This window comes from Musa acuminata, chromosome BXJ1-4, assembly GCF_036884655.1.
Source record: "Musa acuminata AAA Group cultivar baxijiao chromosome BXJ1-4, Cavendish_Baxijiao_AAA, whole genome shotgun sequence".
Lineage (NCBI taxonomy): Eukaryota > Viridiplantae > Streptophyta > Magnoliopsida > Zingiberales > Musaceae > Musa > Musa acuminata.
In genome coordinates this window covers 1,440,120-1,454,561 of record NC_088330.1, presented here as the reverse complement: position 1 = coordinate 1,454,561, position 14,442 = coordinate 1,440,120, and the positions used below count along the sequence as shown (strand labels likewise).

Genomic DNA, 14,442 nt, shown 5'->3' with positions numbered 1-14,442 from the left:
AAGTCAATTAATCTACTTAAACAAAGAACATCATCACCTGTATAATTGTAGAAGTTGCATCTAAAACATAAAAGAAGAATATCAAAAGTCATGATAATAAACATTGCAAACACAATGGAAAAGTTTAAAACACATATGAGTATCCAAAATCCATAATGTCACCAAAAGATACATGACTGAAGCCCATCCGTCAGAGATAGTTATTGGCCTATTTTTCATTTGTCTAGGGTGAAAAGAAATGTATAAAGAGAGTTATCTTTTTGAATCATTGTCTCAAGTCTTAAATCAAGGAGTCAAGTGATATGACAGGGTGTCATAACCTATGGGCTTATAGTAGCCGCTGGGTAATATGCTCATAGTGGACTTGGTGGAGGCCCTAGACACATGAATGCCAAAAACCTATAATGGATAAAGTAACTAGTTTCAACCATCCTAGACATCTAAAAATTGCCACAACAGACATTCCCAAGGATTATAAGAGCCTGTATATCCTTGGTAGTTTGTGATTAAAGAAAACAGTTTAAAAAAGAATCCAACTAGAGCTCCAAAATCACAAAACAGTGAATTAAAAAAATTGGTCATTTCATGACTCACAAAGAAAAATAATTAATATTCTATGAAGCAGAAATGTTTACCTGTAAACTGTCATCAACTCCCTTAGCAGTTGATGCACAAGCTATGGAGTAAAAATATCCAGTGACTGCAGCAACAACATACTTTGCAGCAACATCAGGCCGACCTCTTAATGTATAATGAGACATCACAGCAGTATTGAATAAAGCCCATGTGTGCCATGCTTTTGCCGAATCGTTTGCACAATGAGTGGCATTTTTCAATGATACAAGGATTTCTGCAATTTCAAAAAGAAAAAAGTCAAATTCACGGAGCAAGAGAAACAAAAACAATCTGGAAATTCAACTATAGAAGCCACAAAAGAAAAAATAGGAAATACAATATTATCAAGTGCTGATCACCTTGTATTGAGTCATCATCTAATCCAGGTGAAAGTGCCCTCTTCCATGTCCCAAGTCTCAGATACGCACGAGCAAGAAGGGGTACACCAGAATTTGGCATGTTCCCTGAACTAACTGGTGCCCCTGAGTGACCATTTGTAGCGAGAGCAAGCTGTCCAGTTAATTCCTAAGCAAAGCAAACACAGAGAAGGTGTAACTAGATTAATAGCTCAAGCTCATGTGAACAAAGAACAATATTGTGACTTAAAAATATGATTCTACCTGTAAATGGGAAAATGCTTCCTTCCGTTTAAAATCATCACCAAGAGACCACTGATATTTTAGGTAGGCTAATATAACTTGGGGATGCCCATGGTATAACCAATTTTCAGGAGATGACTCAGGATCATACTGCATTAACCAGAGGTGATGAGCTATTATACTTCTTAGAACCTACTACAACCAGTAAGAGTGCTTTTCAAGAAATTGAAACACTAACCTGTAAGAGTTTGATTAAAGTAGATCTGGCCTGACTAATGCGACCACTTTTCCGGCAAAGCGAGGCAAATTTAAGCCAAGTTTCTATATCTTCACTAGGGGGAAGGACAAGTTCCCTTACTGCTAAAAGTGCTTGCCAGACCTAATTTTTTAAGGTGGAATCAATTACAAAGAACAAATATCCAATACACAACAGTAAAATGATTCATGGAAAGGAACAAAATATGCAATACACAGCAGTGAAATGATTGTGGAAGAAACACCATTTTGAGATTATAAGCTATGCAAGGACACTTCAAAATGATTGACATGTCTGTATGTTGGATAGTTTCCAACATGTATTACTTGTTCAGGATATATAGACTGTTGTACCATTAATATTTATTTGTTTTAGATGTACTATATCTATGTAGAACTACTAAATCAAGAGCATAAGGCTTCAAAACGTGGCAAATATTGGCTATATGAGGTAATAGTTTATTATATTATATATATCTGTGTTCAAACTTCAAAGTACTTCTGGATACTTGATACTTGTATGAGTGGCATTTCTGCTTCTTATAAGTTTCATGAAAGACGACAAAAGAATGTTCACATTATATAAAGAATAGAGTTATAGTAACATATGAAAATCAATTGATATATCCATGTCATCTTGCATCTTTTAAAAGACCTGCAATATAATGCAAGATCATTTTCATTTATTTCTCATATGAATAAAATTTATTAGCATAAGGGGCATTTTGCATGTCAATGATTACATTAATGATTTTATTAGCATAAGCTATCATATAACAACATCAATTATTAGCATAAGGGGTATTTTATTAGTTACCAGGATTACTAAAAAAAGAAAAAAGGAAAGTCAACAAAAAAAAGATGACAAATATTCAGCTTTAATGAAAATCTAAGTAAAAATAAGAAGCAAATCTTGGATTCAATTGAAGATAAATGAAAATTATATATGAAATGAATGATATGTCCTTATCTATGGGTCTAACTTTCTTTATTGGCTTCTTCCTTATTTTCTAATTTTTCTTTTTTCCTAATGTAATTTGGGTATATAAGAGGAAAGGCATCATAACTGGGCCATCAATTGATTAGATGCAAACAATTCTTTTTCCCATATTTTGCGCGAGTGGTATGAGGCCACAATCTTTCTTTTTTCTGATGGTAAAATCCATCGTCCATGTAGGAGAAATGTAGAATGTGAGACTCTCATCCCTTTGAAACAATACTTGAGCCAAAAAAGTCTAGTATTTATCTTTTTTCTTCTATTCTCTTCTATCTTTCATCATTGTCTTTCACAATTATCTATTACTTCCTCACACTTTCCCTATCAAAATTCTCAACTAAAAAAGAAATTATTTCTCTGCAAAGAAAATAAAAACATAACATGCAAATAAAATAAAATACCACCATAACAAAATAAAAACTCATGAAAACAAAAGCAAAAAAAAACATTGTTGGTAATTGATTAGTAATTGAGCTTCTGGCTTACTGTTTACAAGCAATGTATAGAGAAACAACTAAAACAATAAACTCAGACACAAAGCATATTGCAGAAAAAGACAATATAGCCACCTCAACATTCCGCTTTGTTCCTTGGATGCGTTCATTCCACATATTACGAATCAGTTCCCTTCTACCATCAGCAACAGCATTCCCAACTGGAAGGGTACAGTAGTCAATAACCTGTTAGGAGAACAAAAGCAGTGTTCCACTCACTTCACTCATTAATTAGTAATTTATCCAAGAATATTGAAGCGGACAGATCAGAGATCACCTCTTCCAGTTCTGACAGCTGTTGGACACGGACCATGTTGCTATAAGCACGTTCGTAACTCTCAAGAACCTGAATTGCAGAGAATAAAGTTACATGGACCTTCGAGTGTAGAATACTAAGCATACATACGATAGCAATGGTGTAATTCTGAGGAAGATGGAGGATGAAATTTCAATTATAGAAGTAATCATAAGCACTTTTAGCCAATCATGAGCAAAGCTTCAAGTCTCAAAATACATTAAAAAATCCAACCACCTCACTTATGTATTTTAGTACCACTAAAAATTGACATTATATCATCAAATACATATCTAGGATTCCTTTACAGTGAGCAAGCATGACTCACTGCTTACTATTATTAGCTACAATAGTAATAATACAACCCTTTTATCAAAAAAAAAATTGAAGTGTTAATTTCAATCATATTTATAGCTAAAAAGAAAATAAAACTTCAGATATAACAGCTTATGATATACCATCTCCAGATAACCAGTATTATTACAGCATAACTGCATATCGGCACCAGTTAGTGGCCTGATTAAAGACCATCTATAATATATAGTGATCAGTCTGGATCCGACGACACTAAAGAATTCACCCGATAAAATGCAGAAAAATCTTACATCCACAGATCATAAAGCATATTAGGTTAGATCAAGTTTATACACGACTATTTGCATTCTTAAAGTTAGATTTAAAAGCATTTTCCTACTTTTGGAGTATTTCATCCATATTTTAGGCATATTTAAGGAAGTTATGAAGGATCTGTATTTATTTGTCAGATTAAGCTAGCTAGATTTTGCATAGATCCAAAAGGGTGTTCAATGCAAGTAGTCATTCCCCAGGGGCCCAGGTCCAAGCTAAGATTTTTGCAGACAACATTTAATAAAATCTTCTTAAACAGATATTTCTTCCCCTTTTTAGTGTCTATATATGCCTTAAGTAATATCTATTACAAAATAAGAGTTGAATTCCAAATAATCTATTTATATAGAAATTTTTTTATTAAATCCGATATGATTTTTATCAAATAGATATTATTCTTTTTTTGGGTTTTGTTAATTCTCAAGTAATCTATTTATAAACAATGATTAATTCTCAATCTTGTAGTATAAAATATTAAAAAATACTTAATATAAACATCGAGTTTTCCTTTAGGCTGTGTAGCCTTAGCTACCCTGTTTCCTCCAATAATTGTTCCATTCTGCTTCTAAACATCTTCCTTGTCATGGTCTTTGCCCCGTTTGTCATATCTTGGGCTTTCGTCAATCCATTAATTGGACTCTGAGCTTCTCAAGATGAGAAAGGCAAGAGCATTTCATGGATGGTTAACCTTTTGAATGACACCAAGAGTAGATCAACAGAAGAACAACTATTTTATTTTTTCCATATAAAAACCTCAAATATAGATAGACATGTTAATAGTTTAGTACAGCATGTAACAAATGAAATAAGCCCTGTGAATCATATCACCGATGGAATTTTCCAATCCAGGAAAGACTGAGGCAGTGAAATCTGCTAGATTCTAAAATTAAAGACTTAAAGAGTGTTTACTTGCTTTTATAAACTCAACAAGATTGTGAACTATCTCGACTGTTGTCAGCAAACGTATTAGATATAACAGAAAATAAAGCAAAGTTACTAGATTATTCAGAATCAAGGTCACAAGAGATTTAAAAGCCTGAAGTAAACATGCTCACCAGTGCTGCCAGCTCTGTTGCTAAACACTTCCTTGCTTTCTCAACAAACATGCGAGCTTCATCATACTAAAAACAAGAGAACTTTTAGATGTCATGAGTTAATAAAGACCACATGGAAAGTGGATAAACCATACCTTTTCACGACGAACCAAAAGAACTGCTTTAAAGAAAGCACCATTGCTGCTTCCATCACCACTAGCAGTGGTATTACCTAACATTCGAAGTCTGCTTTCATCCCCATCATCCAACTTTGACACATATTCAGACATGTGATCCCATTCTCCCATATTCCAGGCGGCACTAGCAGCCTAAAACAACGTAGATTAGATATAGAGAATAAATAATAAACCAGGAAATACAGCTACAGAAGCTTTTCTATCAGGGCAACCATTGGAGCCATTTCTAGCCTTGCTGCTGGTTCAGCAGCTGTCCATTGCTCTCGGCATAGGGCACTGAGCTCTTCCCAACGAGCTAACGCTGCAAGACACCGCATTCGTCCTTGCACAAAGAGTTATTTAGTCAGCAGCATAGAAACTCTCTTTTCATAGCACAACAGTTGCATAAAGCTAAAATATCTGGAAACTCACAAAACTGTAACTACCAATTATCTATTTGAAAACATCTTATTAATACAACTGAATCAAGAATGACCAACAGTTGGCCTAGCACAAAGAGTTGTGAAGTCAGCAGAATATCCTCACAACTCTTTATTTCATGGCACAGGCAATTGCATGAAGCCAAATATCCAAAAACTTATGAAGCCTTGTGTGTTTCTACAAATTATCTATTTGAAACATGTCTCATTAATGCAACTTCATCAAGAATGAGAGAAGGAACTGCCATTCAGGTTCACTAAAAAAAGATCTTTCTACCATTTCACCAAATTGAACTTTTTTATGATCATGCTTCTTATTCCCCATCAACGAAGCAGTGAATATAGTATAAACTCAAATGGCAACACAGTATTATTGATAATATTAACTGTGCAGCTTATTAACTATAATATTTAAAGCTTATAACTTTTATTGTAAAATACTTACCTAAGGTAGCATCTAAGTTCTGAATTGGACTAGATGCCTGAGATGATTTTAAAGTGTATGCTTTGAGAGCATCATCCCACCGCTGTAACTTCTCATACCTTCAACAAAACCAATTCAGACATTATGTCAATAAAGGAACAGTGTACAGCAGAGAGACAAAAAAATAATAATCCTTCAACTAAGAAGATAAGTTCTATAACTTCAATATAATTGAAATTTTTCAAGAAGATAAGGTAAACTAAGAATTTACAAGAGGCTCAATTAAAACACCAATTTTTGGCAGACCATACCAGGATTCCTTGAGTTGTACATCGAGATATTGCTGTGAGTAAGTCAATATACCAACTGCAGCCTGGTGAAATAGATTTAGGTAAATAACATTAGTTGACACTAATCAGAAGGCCACATAGGAGAATATTGGCTGGACCAACACATACCAACTGATACTTAGTGGTCTACTAAAATACCACTGTACCAATGTCAAAACGTATAGCTTGACACTAGTACTGAAGCATACAGCTCAATCCCAGTACATGTGCAGTTCATTTTTATTGTTTATCAATTTATTGAATAATCTTGAGCAGTACAGTTCAGGATATTTCCCAATATACAGTTAATGTACTGGTCCAATAGGATAATGAAATCACTAATGGAACAAAATCAGTAAATCAGTATCAGAACAGTATATAAACCTTGTAGCAGATGACAATTATGCTTATACAAAATATGAAGGATACAGAACATGAACACAAAAGACAGACCTCATGCTGGTGTAACTGATTATTGATGTGAATAAGAGATTCCACGACTGTTACAGGATTTGCACCCATTTTTTTCGAACATGCAGCTTCAAACTCCATTTCTTTATAATGAAGGGCCTTTGCAAATGCTCGACACTGAAGGCAGAATGTATTTGATTAAAAATGAAGGATATGTAACAATGAGCAGAAACAAATGTATACTTATAATCTCAATGAGGGTAGCAACCTTTTCAGCAAGGGCACCAAGCAGCCTGGTATCAATTGGAAGAGGTTTCTCATCATGCTCCATGAACTCTGCCTGATTAGATTGCCAGTCAAAGTGTAAGTATGAATGGAAGGATATTAGATAAAATAGTAAACAATATCCCAAACACAAAAATAAAACATCAACAAACCAAGTTTAGTAGGGTAGCCAGAATTTCAGGAGGAATATTTTGAGATGAGAAGGCTGTCTTGAGATTCCTGACTAATTGTTCCTGAGAAGATTCATTCATTTGAGCCCAACAACTTGCAAAACCAGCAGCGAAGAGTTCCCGTCCAACAGAAGGCTGCATATTTTCACAGTAAGAACAATAATTATGAACTGAAACTACCCATCTGAATCATTTATTTACCTGCAATTGTGCTAGTCTTGCACAAGTGCGCAGTGCTGGCATTGGAGATTCTCTTAGAAGTTCAATGCTAAAATGCCTCATCCACTCAGCCCAATCTTCTGTAGTGCTCCTCTGCGAAGCCTCTCCAGCAGTTCTTAATCGAACATCATTAACCTAAAAAAACCATAAACAAAGAGTATCAAAAAGAAAAACTCACAGAAGTCTCAAAAGGAACATTATTGTTTAATTAGTCGTCTGCAACATAAAAGTTGACAAGAAAGCCTAGAATTATTTGTCATTCTTCTTGGCATGACTACAAGATAAGTCTACGAGAGTGAAACTGCAGCAGTAAAACATCAGTTTGTTATATAAAACAAAAATGCACATTCCAATATCTTTATATATAAAAAAAAGAGAAGGATGAACCCAATGTCAAAAAAAATGGCAAACATAGATAAGCAAATAGTCATCAATAGGAAAGGTATCAAGTTTTATTAGAGTTTGATGCCAGTGTTGGACTACTAACAATTGCATAAAAGACAAAAAAAGGGTCAACTCAAACATACCAGAAAAAATTTACCAATCCAACCTGGTTCTGAAATGGGAATAGAGCTTCACCAGGACAAGTTCAAAACCAGGGATTTTTAAGTTTTTTTAATCTGAATAGCTGAAAACAGCTATCCACCTATCCCTCTCTTTCCTTCTCTCGGCTGCAAGGGTATCTCTTCTCCTCTCTCAACATCTTTTGCTGCTGCTGCTAATGAGAATAGTTTACTCTCTTGCCCGGCTCCGCTTCCATTGCTGCCTCATCCACGTCCATCCTCACTGCCGCCACCTCCTCAAGTTGTCACCACCGCCACCGTTTCCATCACCTACATAACCATAGACATCTCCTCCATTCCTCCCCTCCTCTCTCTTTCCCCTTGGTTTTGTATTGATAGGTAGGGAGGTGTATCATGTGTTGGCACGCCCCATGTACTGGGACCTGTGCCAATCTAACCATCAATCTATATGGGTCTCGGACCATAATTTATAAAACCTTGGCATAAAATCAAGGATTCAAATCTTGGTTGCACCAGTTGATACAGACCAGTATCTGGTGGTCTGACAGCCAACCAATACATGGACCAAATTATTTCACTCATCCAATTGAAAACCAAGTTTATCGCTTAACAAGCTTACAGTTTCAGACCAACCAAGTGGTAAACCGACAGGTAACAAACTATACCAGGCAGTAAGCCTACCACCCAGAACTAGTACTAGAGTCCCTTTTATATATTTTTCGTTCGTATATCCTGCCTCCTATAATCAGCACCAAAACAAACACTCTCTTCTTCCTTTCTTGGCGACCTCCTCCTCCACCCAACCGATGAGCTACAAGGACAGGGCAAACTGATCACATCATGCCACCACCATCATCAAGTGTATATCTCTTCAACCCCTCTCTTTGCCTTTAACAATTCAGCCATACCAGTGGGTACAACCTGTACCAACACATGGTACAGTGATGTATATCTAATATGCACTAATCTGGTTAAGAACCAATATCGGTGTTAGAAGAAGATTTAATCCATGCATATAATACTAGAGTGAACGAGAATTTATTTAGAATTTGTGCAAGAATCTGCAACCCAAACATGTACTTGTCTACCATTTTATGCACATAACATAATATATGTTAAATTCATGCAATCCCAGGGGCTATCTAAATTTTCAACATATACCACAAACCATGGTTCGTCTTACCAGTCCATACCAATATACCGACTAGATGTTGGTACGGTATGTACCGAGCTGTACCAAACCATACCGACATAAGGTACATAGAGGTGTACCGATGTACCGCTCGTATCAATCCCTTGTTGGACCGATACATACTGCCTATACCAAGCGGTATACTACGGCAAACCTTGCTACAAACAACATAACAACTTCTTCATAAAATTAAGATATATTTTATTTAAGACATAAAACTTAAGCAACTCAATAATTTACAAATAAGATGAAAGAATGAGTTACCAACAAAGACCCATAAATTTTAAAAAGAGAAGAAAAGCTTGCAATATGTAAAGTGAAAACATCTCTTCACCAGGTACTACAGGCTACTTTCCTTTGTTTTCCAAAAGACGAATAAAGACATGTAATAACTGAAATACATTTTTTAGGTAATTATCCAACAGCTGTATGGGAAATTTGACTTGGACGATGCTACATGATTGAAGGCATGTAACTGAAATCCTTTTAGGTCAAAGATGAGCTACGAAGTCATGCCCCAAGAAAGCATAAAAACAAGTTATAAGGCAAAACTTGCTATCAATTAACCAGCCTTCAAGTAATTTGCCTAAATTTGTGTTGTTAAGAATGAAGCTTTCCTGGCTATCCTAAGTCAGAAGATTGACAGGTGGTTGAAATTCTGAAAAGCACTCGCTTAAATGTCCATGGAATCTTGGCTCCATAACCAGCTTACCCCAAATTCAGAAGAGTTTAGTGACTGACCATTGAGAGTAAGCTAGTTGCCTATATAAGCTACAACATATACATGTTCAAATTTCAACTAGAAAAAAACCTGAAATGATGATTCCAAACATAATTTTAACTCAGCTTGAAAAGGTGAAGAGTACTTGATGGTTTCTTGGTTGCCTATGCAGTTCATTCCCTTCTTCATAAGGATCACTCTCAATATCGTTGAGGGGATCACTGATGACCTCAGCTGGCACATTTTGAGACAATTTTTGTACAGATAAACTATCTAAAATAGGAGGCTCACGTCTCTTTAAACGCCTTTTGATCTCATCGAAGTCCCTATGCTGTAAAAACAAGAGACAATGATTAAAATAGTCTAACTCAAAATCTTTATTAAAATAATGCAAGGAACAAACAGAGACCCTCAAATGATGCTTTGAAAGCAGTTTGTCTATCATTCGAATATATTTAGTGAAGTCCTCTCCAAGAGCATATGCAAGGCAACAGAGAGCATCGGCAGCATCCCTTCGTAACTCATCATTGTTCCTGATAAAACATTCATTATAAGGAAACAAATAGATGTTCCTCTATGCAGTAACAAGTGAGCAAACATTAAATTGTGCACATGCATATAAACAAAATAAGCTACATAGTTAGATATAAGGTTCATAGTTGGTAAAGGACAGATGAATATGACTCAGTTTTCAACCAAACCTCAATGAAGACTTTCATTTTGAAATAAGTGACAAAAAAAGAACCAAAATGGTATGCCATAAATTCATAATAACATAGTGAAATTGTCTATCTAGAACAAAAACTTAGACTAGAATCACCACCAAAAAGGAAAAAAGATCTTAATAATAACTTATTTTAAAACGAGAAAGACAAGAACAAGCTAGTTTCAATGAAGATGTTACTAGTTACAGGTGCCCTGCAAGCCAATCACATGGGTGATGACACGTGTAATACGTTACATAATCTCTTTTAATTATTATTATTATTATGACATTTTCTCACTTTATATTGGATGATGAATATATTGTGATTTTCTTGGATCTGTGCAATGGGAATTGAATCATGATAAGATCATGACAACGAAATCAATTCGCTTTTAAACACAGACCCTAAATATTCTCGGTCATAGGTTACTCGAGAGGGACATCGAGATAACCGAATAGACCGATGTGCTATATACCCGTTCATATGATGGAGGCAGCTGATCTCATAGCTACTTGTGTGGGGACACTACGGATATAGTGCAAGTACTCATTAAAGAATGAGTTCATTGAATGATCCGCTTACAGAATGTTAAATGGTTAATGATACCTCATCGTCATATAGCGATTTTATAGTCCTAGTTGTGTATTTGATCCTTAGACTAGAGACACCAATGATGCCTTATTTGAGTACTTCATTCTTTGATACCGAACTTATAGGTCTAGAAGTTTCGGATCTAGTACAGAGTACAAATGGTCATTGGGAATGACAGAACCTTACGAAAGCAATTGGGTTTCAATAGAGGATCATCCACTCTCGGTATCATGAGAATAATATCCCGTGTGTTCTCACTCAAGCAAATCATTAGCCAGGGTCAATCGGATCATGATGAATCCAATAAGCGTGAGATTCGGATTGAGAGAGTTCCTCATGAAAATCTGATTAGAGTGAGACTCGGATGGATTCTGCATGGGTCTGACAACACCATGCCCAATATACGATCTCTGTGATATTAAATGGATGAGCGATTATAGATACATGATAACTGAGGGCAGATAGGTCCAATAGATTAGATCCTCCTGTACCGTTTGGGGATTATGGCGTAGTAACTCAATACGTCTATAGACGATGAGTTGAGTGAATTATTATAGGGATAATAATTTACTACGTCAGAAGAAGTTCTAACATATGCAACTCACAGCCAGCTCGATATTGGACTTAGAGGGTCACACACATATAGTGAACAACATAACGAATAGAGAATTGGATATGGAATATTCGATAAGCCTCTATTTTAATGGATCCATGGGAGAAACCTAATAGAGCTTAGAGTGGTTATTGGATGGAGATCCAATATCCATTAAGCTAGTGATTATTGGATGAAGATCCAATACCCACAAAGAAGGATCCATTAGGGTTAGTTAAAATAGGCTCTCTATAAATAGGTATTGAGACTAAAAGGGTCATATACTGGACCCCTATTGCCACCACCCTCCTCATCTCCTCCCTCCTTCCACCAACCAACTGCCCCCTCTCTAGTGCGAGAGGACAGCAAGAGGGACCAATCCCTCCTTGTGTGCTGCTATGTGGTGGTGCGTTACCACGAGGAAAGAACATGCTGCGCGAGGAGGTGCGTCGTTGTTGCGTCCATCGTGTGGATCACTGCTAGAGAGGAGTTTGCGAGAGCTCCTTTATCCATGGACTAGGATCTACGATCTTAGGGGATATACGAGTTCCCTAGGTGAGAACGTCTCATATCCTTTATGCAGTTTTCGATTTCACGAGTTTTACACTCTCGGTCTTCGAACGATGATTCGATAAGATTGTTTTGAGAAACTAATTTTTATTTTTCTTTCCGCTATGCATGTGATTTCCAACAGATGTTACTCATCCTTGAACTACACGAAAAAATTAGTTTATAAGAAGACGAGGTAATCCAATTCCAAGCTCACTGAGATCTTCTCAAGTCCATTCTACATGTCCCTAACATATAATACCTTTGTATGTGTTCGTTCACCAATCTAATTTTTGCCATAAATGGTATAGAACATGGTTTAAAAAACCTCCCAGATCAGTGCATAGAAGAGAGTAAAATACCTATCCAATGAAGAATTAAGACGTGGACCAATCAATTTCAAGAAATTTGAGTCCAAATTAGGGTTACCGCCTTGTAAACCTATAAATTAAGTGGTAAGCCCATCACAGTTTGTTTTTTTTCAATCTTACGGTTGTTGGATTTTTAACGATCTAATCTCTTTCTCTTTCTTATCTATCTCTCTCACTCAAATATTCTCACTTTCACCTAAATTTAGAAGAAGTCCTTACTTCAGATCCTGTTGCCCGCCGTCTCCATCCAGCTAGTACTTCTCTTCTTCATCCACCTCATTTTTTCCCTTCGCTCCGGCTCACCGTCTCTAGCTATCCTCCTTTTCCTCATCTCCTCTTCTTCTCATCAACTTTTTTTGTGTCAACACTGACATGCTGCATCTCCATATGGGACCAGTACCAAAAATTTTAAACAATGTAGAAGATTAAATCATATTTTATTCATTACTGACTAAAAATGTAGCAAAATCAAGGCTAATCAATGTTTAAAGATTGGCCCATAAACAATTCGACGAGAACCAATCTATCTAACCCAATCTAATCAGCTACCAACCAATACTGACAGAGTGCAGTGCATACCACTCGAAGATCGATATTAATATCAGATTCTAATCCTTGCTCAAGAACCTGGAGAAGAGTATCAGACTAATGATTTGTGTCTCGATTAGAATGCTCCCTACCAAGTTGGTTTATTGGCCCAACATGAAATAAAACAAGAACCTTTTGCCTATATCTACTTCCACAGTATGCATATCTTTCTAGACACTACCTCACTGAATGGTTGGTTACACCAGGTACCTATATACATCGAGCAATCTCGGTATGCTACCACTTGGTTTCACAGGTTTGCTGCTCGGTATTTGATGCCCAACCAATTTTTCCCCTCTTTATCACCTAATTATATCATTCTTTTTCTTCTCCATTGGCAAGCATCTTTCAACCATTCTACACTATTCTTAATATTTCTTATCCAAATTACTCCCATTTTGCATCAATTTCTCAAATAATTGGATTGGAAAGCCTTTCTAACTTGCTACTACATGGATTTTTTGAAAATAAACTTAGTTTTTCTCCCAATCAAGGTAAGTCTGCATCCTAACACCATAGTCAGTACCTTTTCTGACTCAATTGCAGATTTTAGCTATTAAAACAAAATTTCTAATTTCGAACTTCTATTACTGTCCAATTAAAATCTACAAGAATTTTGTGTAAAATTTTCAACATAAGCTAGATCCAGATAGATTAAACCTAAATAAGTGCAAATATATAATAATTTTTTAATGATATTGGCACTTATTTGTATGAAGCAACAAAGTATCAATCCAACATGCTAGGATGCTGATCATTTGAAGCAACACCATCATTGGCAATAAATCCACAGAGAATACTTTGGTTGCCAGAAGCAGTATTTGGCAGATTGATTGCTCGACAAGAACAAATGTACAAAGGTCTCTCAAGAAATCAGAGAAACTTTTGAGACAATTGAATGGCTCAAATGTCTTAAGATTCTAGTGATAAGCACAGAAGGAGGATGTAGACAGGTGAGAATCTAAGCTGCTCGTTTATGATAAGTTCAAGGGTCAGGGGACAATTTTGTGGACCTCAAGCTTGACATTGATATTGATACATCATTGGACCACTTTGCATTCACAAGGAGTACATGAGACAGATACAACAATTTGGTCCATCGAATTTTGAACATGGAAGTGAAAATGTGATACCTATGGTGTCATCCATTTCAGTTTAGCAGGTTTATGTTATGAGGATGCTCAATGATGGTGATGTTCATGAGCTAGGTATGTTACTAGTATGTGATAGACCAAAG

At 36.0% G+C, this 14,442-nt stretch overlaps 1 protein-coding gene across 1 annotated transcript in view; it reads right to left on the bottom strand.

Annotated features, from left to right (window-relative positions):
* The window catches only part of LOC103980358 (serine/threonine-protein kinase TOR), a 60,291-nt gene that overhangs the window by 15,796 nt on the left and 30,053 nt on the right, over positions 1 to 14,442 (bottom strand). The window contains exons 25-41 of the mRNA XM_065155177.1: positions 10,217 to 10,340; positions 9,953 to 10,138; positions 7,353 to 7,505; positions 7,134 to 7,286; positions 6,965 to 7,036; positions 6,739 to 6,873; positions 6,268 to 6,329; positions 5,978 to 6,075; positions 5,326 to 5,435; positions 5,072 to 5,245; positions 4,938 to 5,003; positions 3,238 to 3,306; positions 3,036 to 3,146; positions 1,453 to 1,593; positions 1,236 to 1,364; positions 975 to 1,140; positions 636 to 850 (exon numbers count right to left, since the gene is read on the bottom strand). Of these exons, the coding sequence (XP_065011249.1) occupies positions 636 to 850; positions 975 to 1,140; positions 1,236 to 1,364; positions 1,453 to 1,593; positions 3,036 to 3,146; positions 3,238 to 3,306; positions 4,938 to 5,003; positions 5,072 to 5,245; positions 5,326 to 5,435; positions 5,978 to 6,075; positions 6,268 to 6,329; positions 6,739 to 6,873; positions 6,965 to 7,036; positions 7,134 to 7,286; positions 7,353 to 7,505; positions 9,953 to 10,138; positions 10,217 to 10,340 (2,164 nt within the window). The remainder of the gene's footprint in view (positions 1 to 635; positions 851 to 974; positions 1,141 to 1,235; positions 1,365 to 1,452; positions 1,594 to 3,035; positions 3,147 to 3,237; positions 3,307 to 4,937; positions 5,004 to 5,071; positions 5,246 to 5,325; positions 5,436 to 5,977; positions 6,076 to 6,267; positions 6,330 to 6,738; positions 6,874 to 6,964; positions 7,037 to 7,133; positions 7,287 to 7,352; positions 7,506 to 9,952; positions 10,139 to 10,216; positions 10,341 to 14,442) is intronic.